The following is a 10,840-nucleotide window of genomic DNA, read 5'->3' as shown; positions in this document are numbered from 1 at the left end:
ATTTAAATTTAGTTATCTAGCTATGAGTTACACACTAATTTCCAAATTTAATACACACCCTGTTACTGTTTATGGGTGGATAGAGTTGTTCCCCATAACAGAAATTTTTATTCTGCAAATGAGAGAAGTAAGTAAAAGTTCTGTGAAATGCAATATATTGAACTTCTTTTAAAAAATGGGAAGAAAGAAATTGCAAAGAAATTTCCAAAGAAATTGCAAACTAAGTAATTTTATTTTTCACAGGGAGATTGCTTGGAATTGGAAAGTACAGCATATTAATTCATATTTGTATATATCTAAGTATACATATATACTCAAGCCTCTAGATAAAAATCAGTTACTAAAATATTAAAATACATTAATAAGTAAGCAATACCTAAAAGTATTAAAATGCATCCATTTCAGTATATTATATTATTAAATAAATATCTACTATAGACCCCAATTTGGATACAGCAGTCAACAACTCATGGGTGTTGATAGTTGAGTAGAGGTTGGACTACTAGAGCTTCAAATGGCCACATGGGTCTCAGTTCTACCTGCCCATCTCTTGTTCAGGCAGGATTGGGCTAAGTCCTTCACAAAATATTCTCAGTGCGCCACACAGGTATGTGTCTGCTCCATCCAGCATGGCCAAATGGCACCCCAACTTGGTGAAAAATGTCCCCTCCTTTCCCTTCCAAGGGATTGGCTCCAAGATGAACGCTCTAAAAGTGGTGCTTTCAGCTTGGTCTCTAGGAAAATGGAGGGGTGTCCCTCTGTGGAAGAGCATCATCCCTTGAACCACTTCAGTCTGACTGGAAGGACACCCCAATTCTAACCCTAAGCATAAGGAACTGATTCCTTTCACACACAACAGGTATTTTGTATATTAATAAACCTCAGAGACCAATGATGTCAGATGGCACCTTCTTTGTTTTCTACAGCTGGGAACCGGCGGGGCTGCGCCAGAGATCTCTGCAGAGCCCTTCTTGTTAGGCTGCTGCATTTCTGGAGGATTTCATGAGGGGAGGGGCGTGGGGGCACAATGGGCCCTCTAGGCAAGGAGCCCATACCAGAGGAAGGAAGCAAATGCACAGGGTCTCCAGAAGATTCCTCTTCATAGCCCAAATTGCTCTGCTGCTGGCTTAAGGAGGCACTTCCTGGGTTGCCAGATTCCTGGATCTCTGTGAGGACAATGTGGCCCTCAGGATCACAGGGACCGCAGAATCCTTGTTCACTCAGGTTCCCGGAGCTGCTGGACCAACTCTCTCTCCCAGAGGCTGGACTGGAATTGCTTGAGGTGGAACTTATACTTGGAGAACGAATGCCTTTCCCCTCGAGTGAGCCAGTGTCTTGTCTTTGCATCTTCTGGCTGAGATAAACCTGGTTCCCCTTTTGCTGGGATGCACAATTCTTGCTGCTGAGACTGGGGGCTTCAGTGAGGCTTGGCAAGGAGTTGCATAAGGAGGGAGAGGCAAGAGCCAGGAATTTGCTAAGGGGGTTTCTGTACGGCTGGAGAAACATGGAGGGAACAATGCCTGTGGTTCCATTGTACCTGGAAGGCCAAAGGGGGGACAGGTCAAGAGGAGGGCATCACTTCAGCACTGTGACAAGGTCTGCTTGATTAGCCTAACCCAACACAGGGAATTCCTTTTTGCTGGAATCTAAGTTTGCTGCTTCTCAACAACTACAGAACTGGATCTATGGCATTGTGGGGAGATGGATATCCCCAATCTCTATCCCCAATCAGCTCTATAAAACCTGATTTCTTTCATGCCAGTGCCCTAATATTAACTCTCTTGCAAAATTTCTACTTTTGGGAAAGAATTTATGCATACGGATTTTGAAAGAAATTTTGAACTCTCCTTTAGCCCCACAGAGATTTAGATGCTGTTCCCCAAAGTTGAGAAAGCAAGAAAGGGGACAACAGCCACTGTCGGAGACTCCAGTTCCAATGGATCATAATTCCCCTCATTCCTCAACACAAATCATGTTACGACTAAGAGCTGATCAACCTGTGGAGGATCTTATGTAGTCTTTCCCAGCTCCTCAGAGGCCTTTGCTAGGCCTGTCTCCCTAATTTCAAGGCTTTCCTTCTTCCACTGATTGTCCTCAAAATCCAACTCAGCCCAACAAGCAACACAGTCTTCGCAGAATCAATATCTAATTGCTTCTGACAAAGTGAATGGCATTCAGGAAAGGTAATCTCTTCATAACATTTGTTAATCTGAAAAGATGCTACTAGATCCTCCTGATGTTTGCTTAAGATTTTGTCTATTAGTTGTTATTTTTCATTATTTCGTTATTTATCAGGCTTTCAACAACCAGCAGACACCATGTCGTGGTCCGTGGGCAGAAACTGACCAGTGCCCCCTTGATGTGCCCAAACTGAGTTCCTCCCCCACAGCCCAGCCCACCTCCTGGCTTACCAAACCAGCCACCAGCCACTGTCCTTTTTCTCCAGCACTTCCACCACAATCCCAAACTCGAGGGAGAGTTCATCTGCTTGCTTGGCTCTGTAAGCCTGGGTGACATAATACAGCATCCCTGGCAGAAGAAGGAAAGAAGAAGTGTGAGTGCAAAGGCGCCACTACCTGCCTTATTACAAAGCAGCTGCATTGGTTCCCATCCAGCTTCAAAACAAGAGACATTAACTCAGAAAACAGCTTCTACTGAGACAGCCAATTGTTTGAGGCAATGGACGCCTCAACGTGGCTGCTGTGAGAGAGACGGTGTTCTTTTCACAAAATAGTGCTAGAAGTGGCCAGCTAGTCCTTGAATCTGTTTTGAGTGTAATATAAATAGTCCTTGACTTTGGTTACAACCGGGATTGGAATTTCCACTCTAAGTCGTCGTAGTTGTAAGTTGAGACAGACTTGATTTTACAACAAGTTTTACAGCAATCATTAAGGGCATCCAGCTTCCTCCATGGCCATTTTTTGTCAAAAATTTGCAAAAAAGGTTGTACTTTGCAATCATGTGACCACAAGATAGTGCAACCGGTCACAAATATGAGCTGGTTGTCAAGCGGCTAAATTGCGAGCATGTACTTGCAGAGTGACGCTAGCACAGGTTGTAAGTCACTTTTTCCAAGGCCTTGTAACTTTGAACTGTCTTTAAAGAAACAGTCATAAGTCAAGGCCTGCCTGTCTTGTAAAGATGCTAGCTCCTGTAAGCTTTTTTGCCAAAATAACATTCCTTTTAAAAAAGTAAAATAATCTAAAACATAGGGAAGGGTCTTCAGGGACACTGGGACCACCAGAACGCAACACCAATTCCTGATCTGAAGATCTGGCTCAGAAGGGGATTCACTCCACAGCCTTTAGAAATAGAAACAAATGGTTGGATCTGCACTAATTAACGCCATTATCTCTGTACTACAATAGTATTTCCCAATCTTAGCAACTTTAAGATATGTGGACTTCGACTCCCAGAATTCCCCAGGGAGCATGGGAGTTGAAGTCCACATATCTGTCATTTGGAAAACACTGCTCTACAAGAAAGAGTTAGAACAGTTAGAATTCACCTTCCTCGTAATTTTCTTCCATGATGGGCATTTCTTTGCTGTCCTCCAGGTACGGAGCTGGGAACCAGGCGATTTGCTTTCGGTTGTTTTCCACTAGCCACCATCCTGAGGCAAAAGATCATGGAGGGGTCAAGAAATGAGCTGTGTGCTCCCTGGCATTCCTTGGGGGGAAAGACAGACATGCAGGCATGGAGGGATTGCAAATTGGCATCAATCTTCTGTTCCCACCTAAAGGCGCTCAGCTTCCTTCAAGAGCCATAATTAGACTTTAAAAGCAGGTCAAGGGAGAAGGTATATTGACACGGCCAGCTAGGCTTGGATCTGGGCCTCTTCTAGGCCTCAGCAAACAATCCCTCTCTATTTGCATTGAGGTGCTTCCAAAGTCTTCCTTCAGTTGACCTGGGATACTGGCAGCTTCATGAATAGTACCCCAAAATTCTCTATTAAGCCCAGTACTTTTCAACATCATAAACAATTTAGATAAAAGAACAGAAGGAGAACTCATCAGATTTGCAGATGACACCAAGCTGGCAGGAAGGGCCAACACCCGGGAAGATAGACTCAAGATCCAGATGGATCTCAACAGATTTGAACACTGGGCCCTCGCCCCTATCTAACAAAATGAAATTTAACGTACAAAAAAGCAAGGTCTTCAACTTAGGTAAGAAAAATCAAAAGTACAGATACAGACTAGTTGAAACCTGGCTCAACACTAGTAACTGTGGGAGGGATCTTGAAGTCCTAATGGACAGTCACTTAAATATGAGCCAATAGTTTGTGACAGCAGCCAGAAAGCCAATGAAATCCTTAATTGCATTAACAGAGGGATACAATCAAGATCAAGTGAGGTACTAGTACCACCCTATATAAAGCCTTAGTAAGACCACACCTAGAATACTGCCTCCAGTTTTGGTCACACCAATACAAACAAAATGTTGAGACTTTGAAAAGAGTTCAGAGAAGAGCAACAAAAATGATTAGTGGCCTAGAAGCTAAAACATACAAAGAAAGATTGCAGGAACTAGGAGGTACCCCTAGTCTAGTGAAAAGACGGTCTGGGATGACATGATAGCAGTCTTCCAATTCTTGACGGGCTGTCCCAAAGGAGAAGGGGGCGCTTATTTACCAAAGCACCTGAAGGCAGGACAAGAAACAATGGATGGAAACTAACCAAGGAGAGAAGCAACATAGAACTAAGGATAAATTTCCTGACAATTAAAATTGCCTTCAAAAGTTGTGGGTGCCCCATCACTGAAGGCTTTTAAGAGACTGGGTAGCCATTGATCAGAAATATTATCGGTCTCATGTGAGAGCAGGGAATTGGACTAGATGACCTCCAAAGTCCCTTCCAACTTTGTTACTGTGGCTTCCTGTTATTTGCCTCACAAGGTTGTGGTGGGGTGGAAAGGAAGAAAGGAAGGAGGATGAGATGCGATTTCTGCCTGGAATGATTTATAAAAACAATAAAGGCATGATAAAAAAAATCATTTAAAAAATACTTAGATGGGAGACCATGCAAACAACAGGGGCAAATCACTTCTCTGCTGTTGCCAGTGAAACAAGCCAGAGCCACGAGGAGCCCAATTCAAAAGAGAGGAGATTCTTTCAGCACCTGGCAGCAAATGGAAGGGAGTCATTTGCTGAAGCCCAGGAACGGCATCTACACCCAGTCTGGACTACTGCTGCTCTGCCCATCCATGCCACTTGAGCAGCAAACTCTCCTGGAAAAGTTGCTCCCTGCAGGAAATGTGAATGGTTTTGCAGTCCTCCCAGCTTTTGCAAGGTAGGGAAGCCCAGGATGAAAATAAATCTGGCTAATCGAAGGAGAATGCTGCAGAAGCATGCTTGGATCAAGAATATCGTTCTTATTATCCCTCGTTGGGTTCTTACGTCTGCACAATATGGTTGGTTTGATTTTGGTTCAGCCTGCTGTGCAAACTTTCCAAGGGTAGTTTGTAAATCATGATTTGTGACTTAGTTATTTATAAACGATGCCTGGGATACTGTTGTGCAAACCTAGCCAATTTTGTTAAAGTGCGAGATGGTGAGTTCTATTCCAGCGTTAGACATGAAAGCCAATTGAGTGTTCTTGGGTCAATCACCAGGAGAGTGTGAGTTCTAGTCTTGCCTTAGGCTGTCTGGGTGACTTTGGGCCAGTCAATCTCCCTCAGCCCAGCCCACCTCACAGGGTAGTTGTGGAGAAAATAGGAAGGAGTATTAGAGATGTTTACCACCTTGAGTTATTTCTACAAATAATAAAGGCAGATATAAATAAATTCATTAAATTATATAAATAGATAAAAATGAAGCATGGTTTAGGAGTCCCCGCAGACAACATGCAGCCAGGCCATGCATGCAGTTTCTGTCAGAAGGCCCATGGTTGGTCTCCCTACCTGTCCTGTTCTTCATCAGCACTTCCAGCTTTTCTGCCTTGGTGGCTTCGAAGGGCTTGTTCTGGGTGTCTTGAGTTCGAAAAGGTGCAACGCACTGGTACATCTGGGAGACGACTGGCTGTGTGATGGTCAGGCTGGGAGCCCTGGGAGCCTCTTTCTTCCTCTCTCCCATTTCAGAAGGCAGAACGATGATGCTGCAGGAGGAAAGTCATGACATTCAAATGGATGTTGCAACCGCAGTTTCTTCCAGCACTGCACAGTCCTCAGCTTATGACCATTTGTTCAGCGAATGCTCAAAGTACTGCAGTGCTGAATGGAGGGGCTTGTGAGGCTCCTGCGGCCAGCTGATTGCCATCTGGGTGCTTGGCCAGTCAGCGGGGGAAGTTGGTAGGGAAGGTCTCTGATTGCTGCCACCTGCCAAGAGGACTCCTCTCGTCTCTGGGGACTGGCTGAAAAAGCTCAGGATTTTGGCACGGGGCACTGTCAAGGCAGCCACCCCCAGAGTCAAGGGGGCTCTCCTCCAGGACAGGGCTTTCTCAGGCAGACAAGAGGGCTCCCCTCAGCAAGCAGGACTGGGGTGGGTTTTCTGAATATCAGAAAACAATTCTTGTTGAATTTTTCTCCCCTGCAGACTGGGATTGAAGCCATTTGAATCAGGCTGGCAGAAATCCTGGAACTTTTGCCAAAATGCTGCCAAAGGAAAGCTAAGAAGCCAACCTGAAAGAATTCCAGTGACTGTTGTCTATGGAAAGCGAGTGAAACCAAAGCCCATACTTCTGAGTCTCACAGTACAAAGAGCTAATTGGCAGGAAAGTCAGTTTCCACCTGTCTCTTATTCTTGTAATGGCAGATCAGAAATCAAATTGTTTTCCTCTGCTGATGAGGACACTAGTCTCGTGTATTTAGCCTTTCCTTTGAGATGGCTTGCATTGGAGTTTCCCCTCATGTACAACCACAACCTGATAGGTTTGGAAGTAGCTGCCTGACTCCCAGGTACTTACTCTCGGTGGTTGGGGGTGACAGGGCAGGGGGTTTTCCCCCTTGTCTCTGGGTCTCCAGGAAAAAGCATTCTGGAGATGAAAGCAGGCCCACGGGTTGAACTATGGCTGCCAGTAATTCTGCCTTGAAGCCACAACATGATTTGATGTTTGAACTGATGTTACATATTTTATGTTATATGTTATGAATATATCACAAATATAAGTTATGAATATAGAGCCCATAATACAACCATAGTTAGCCTTTGCACAAACTCCCTGGGAAACCCATGTTGCTGGAATGTGCGTACCACCGATAAGGAAAGATTCAGGGTGTGTGTATGAGTGGTTTATTGTTGGTGATACCAGGTGGAGCATTAATGGGTGTGAGAAATGCAGTGGAGTCTTGGAATGAACATCAGAGGTGGGTTCCTACTGGTTCGAATCGGTTTGGCCGAATAGGTAGTAACTCAGCTGGCCACACCCCCAAACTGGTTCTATCTTGTTTCTTGCTTCTGCGCATGCATAGAAGCAATTTTTTTGCTACTGTGCCTGTGCACATAGTGCATACTGAGAGTGGGCGTAAAGCACGTCCCTGAGTGAACCAGCAGTCACAGAAGCTGACCCCCCCCCCCCTGATCCACAGGGATTCTGAGTAAACACATTGGGTGTAAAGAGAAGACTGAACCCAGAGCCCAAAGTTCAGGACGGCTCCTGAGTCTGCTTCCCAGCCCACTCTAACGCATCCTGATCACCTATATTGAGGGTGTAGGTGAGCATTGTGTGAATGAGTAGCCTAGTTGAGCAGCAATGCTTACAGCAACTTGAGTGGGCATAACCTATTGTAGTAAGGTTACTTTGAAATTAGACAAGCATAAGTACAAATATAAAAGAACTAATTAAGTTTAATTGCACGCTTGCCTCGCTTTTTGTCTGAATCACACAAGAATAAAAAAACTATTGGAAGACTTCACTTTGAATGGCTTGAACTTAATGTTATGCCACTGAGCCTCCTGAAATGCATGTTTCTTCCCTGCTCTTCCCTAAGAAACCTCTTTTCTTAGATGTACCTGTTTTCTGGAAAGGGAGGCTCCAGATCCTGGCCGTGGGCTTCCAGAAACTTAACCACATCTTCTCCTCGGGAGATTTTGGCTTGAGTCTTCAGCAGCTCCTGGCAATAAACCTCCAGCAGCCTCAGAGTCTCCATGCAGCGGCTGAGCTTCTGATTCTTCCTCAGCATCGCATTGGCATCTGCAAAGGGGAAGGAGAGAATTACACCTGAAGCAGTGGTGGGAATCAATTTTTTTTACTGCCAGTTCTGTGGGTGTGGCATGACTTTGTGGGTGTGGCTTTGTGGGCATGCCAGGGGAAGGTTACTGTAAAATCCCCATTTCCTCCCCATCAGCTGGGACTCAGGAGGCAGAGAATAGATGGGGGTGGGGCCAGCCAGAGGTGGTATTCACCGGTTGTCGGAATAATCAAAATTTCAACTACCGCTTCTCCAGAATTGGTCAGAACCTGCTGAATACCACCTCTGACCTGAAGGAGTTCCCCTTCTGGGCATGCTTCCATGTAGCCTGCGGATTTTTTCAACACTACAATTTGTGTGGGGTGTAATGCCCAGCACTGTAAAAATCTAGGTGTGTGGAATTCTGCAGGGGTGGAAAAGCACAAGCAGGCCTTTTCATTGTGAACTTAAAGGGGCATCAATACTATAAAATTATTCCTTTGGAGGAGGAAATGAAACGAAATTATATATTGCATTTGACAAATCTTTCTTCCCATGACTGAACAAAGAGCAGAGATCCAGGATGGTAAGAAGCTGTTTTTAATTTGTAAAGCAGCCCCTCTGTTGTGATCTTTGTGGCCAGACAAAGCCTGCATTTGTAGTCCTGGGAGTGGAAAATTGAAGAGTTTTAAGCCTTATGAAATTAATGTATCCCTTAACTCCTCTCGAAAATTAAAATGATATTTTTTCTACAAGAAGGCAAACTTCTGCAAAACTTAATGTACCCATTTCCCCCCCCCTCTGTCCTCCAAGTCTCCCCTAAAGCCCACATCATAAGGTACCCAACATTCTGTGGCCCCCAAAGTCCAAATAAATGCACTCCCCAGAGTTACTCCCCTCTGCACAAAACCGCCATGTATTTCAGTTTACACAAATGCACTACTGTGAGGATGGTTTGTGATGAGGGGCTGCTGATTTAGCACCTCCATCATCTGGAGGGGAGCTGCCATTTTAGTCGGCCATGGGTGTCCAGCCTTAAATGGCATCTCTCTCTAAACCTTACTGAGGGAGAGCAGCAAGGATGGTGAACAGAATGTTTCACCAGTCTCATTCAAGCTAAAGTCCAACAAAAGCCCAGTCTTCCCTTTTACCTCGAAATCTTGGGAGGGTCCGGTCAGATTTTTTCAATAAGCCACTCTCAATGGGGAATTTTCTCTTCAGTCCTTTCTGAAAAGAAAGCCAGAAATGAGCTCGTGCTGCTTGGTCAGTTGTGCAGGGAAACTGTCAACCCCAAGTTCAACTGAAACTTACATGGAGGGTCCTAAATTCTTCAAATGTCCTGTAAATGAGAACCTGGGTTTGGTCAGACCAGGAGACAGAAAGCATGCTGATCTGGGGGAAAAAAAATGTGAACTCCACTTTAATCTAAGTCATACAATGCTCACTTTTTAGTAGAAATGGAACTCAAAACAATTACCAAGAAATACCCATTTCTTTTATTTAAAGAAATAAACAGAATACAATGGTAGTCGTAATAGGCAGGCAATTCAATGGCAAGGGAGAGCAGATTAAGCCATGGGGGCTGACAGAGGCATCTCCCAGGGAGCAAAAGAGGAGAAGACCAAGGTATTCAAGGCAGGAAGAGACAGCAGCTGGCACCAAAGCAGTGGGCCAAGAAAATGGCAGTTGCCAGCAATAGCTCCAAAAATGACATGTCTCACCCCAGCCGTGGCAATTGACACGGATCCAAACCATCCTAAAAACACTCAATTACAATGCCATCCAAATGTCAGAAGATTCAAAATAAGCAGAAAAATGGAACTTGGTATCAAAAGCAACATAAAAGCCCCGTCTTCCCAAGGGCCCCCTGCAGATTACCAGGGGCCCCACAGCTCGGTTCAGGGCCGAGTTACCTTCTGCCGGCCATGCTTCAGCAATCCCACAGCTGTCACGTCCACGGGAAACCTGCTGCTGCCCATCCTTCCGACTTGCCTTGGAGAGGAGCTCTGGATCCTCGCCCGGGTGGACCAGTGTCTTAGCAGCCGCAGCAGTGGCAGGGAGGAGGGGCCACTGGCTGGCCCGCCTTGCCCGCCCCTCTGCCCCACCCCTCCATTCTTGCCAAGCACCGCAAGATGCAGAGCAGTGGCAAGGCTTTTCTCGGCAGGGCAGCTAGAGAGATTAGAAACACACACACACACACACACACACGATTCAAACTCCACTTGGCAAGGCTCCCTCTGGACCAGGATTCTTGCAGAGAATGAGAGGGGGGAGGGGGGAAGATTTTGGCATCCTTTAAGGAAAAGGTATAGAAAAAAATACACAGCGCCCTGCCCAGAGGAATCAAAAGCTCCAGGCACCATTTCCTCATTTCAGTGGGTGGTCATGCTGCCTTCTTGTGTGTCATCTGGAAGCAGCAGCTGCTCTGCCTGCCACCTCAATCTTGATTTTCAAGCACCACCACCCCAACCTCCCTCGTGAGGATTTCTGTGTAATAGCCACATCCCTTTGCCAGCTGGGCTTGCCTAAAATTTTCATGGGAATAGTGGGAAATGGCAAGAAGGCTGCCTGGGTGACTTTCAGCTCAATCCCCCTCAGGGTTCTTGTGCTGGGGAAACAGGAGGAAGGAGGAGTATTAGGTATGTTTGCCACCTTGAGTTATTTATAAAAATAATGAAGGTGGTATAAACAATAAATGATTAAGACTGATTTGAACAGTTGGGCCATAAAACCT

General features: G+C 45.4%; 1 protein-coding gene across 2 annotated transcripts; it reads right to left on the bottom strand.

The window, feature by feature from the left end:
• Nucleotides 1-209: 209 nt before the first annotated feature.
• NOXO1 (NADPH oxidase organizer 1) lies at nt 210-10,134 on the bottom strand. 2 transcript variants are annotated; one of them, XM_014067242.2, is made up of 8 exons: nt 10,020-10,134; nt 9,418-9,498; nt 9,258-9,333; nt 7,949-8,129; nt 5,902-6,095; nt 3,509-3,613; nt 2,412-2,529; nt 210-1,537 (listed from the first exon to the last, which is right to left on the bottom strand). In XM_014067242.2, the coding sequence occupies exons 1-8, from the start codon at nt 10,083-10,085 to the stop codon at nt 898-900; spliced, it is 1,461 nt and encodes a 486-aa protein (XP_013922717.2). In that variant the 5' UTR covers nt 10,086-10,134; the 3' UTR covers nt 210-897. The 2 variants fall into 2 exon arrangements, with proteins under 2 accessions (XP_013922717.2, XP_087584675.1); XM_087728549.1 differs by lacking the exon at nt 10,020-10,134 and adding an exon at nt 9,828-9,960.
• Between the last annotated feature and the right edge of the window lie 706 nt (nt 10,135-10,840).

The sequence above is a fragment of the Thamnophis sirtalis genome, unplaced genomic scaffold (genome assembly GCF_051295495.1).
Source record: "Thamnophis sirtalis isolate CommonGarterSnake01/CBP01778 unplaced genomic scaffold, rThaSir2_p1.2 scaffold_14, whole genome shotgun sequence".
Taxonomy (NCBI): Eukaryota; Metazoa; Chordata; class Lepidosauria; order Squamata; family Natricidae; genus Thamnophis; species Thamnophis sirtalis.
Note: the sequence above shows the minus strand (reverse complement) of the source record. Positions and strands in the feature narration are given on the sequence as shown.

What these genes read in the sequence shown, in the direction of transcription:
- NOXO1 (XM_014067242.2), bottom strand. Translation starts at nt 10,085, where the DNA reads ATGGGCAGCAGCAGGTTTCCCGTGGACGTGACAGCTGTGGGATTGCTG. An exon ending in TGAAGCATGGCCGGCAGAAG is followed by an intron (nt 9,499 to 10,019) that starts GTAACTCGGCCC and finishes TTTTTCCCCCAG; the next exon opens with ATCAGCATGCTTTCTGTCTC. An exon ending in AGTGGCTGGTGGCTGGTTTG is followed by an intron (nt 1,538 to 2,411) that starts GTAAGCCAGGAG and finishes TTGGCCTTCCAG; the next exon opens with GTACAATGGAACCACAGGCA.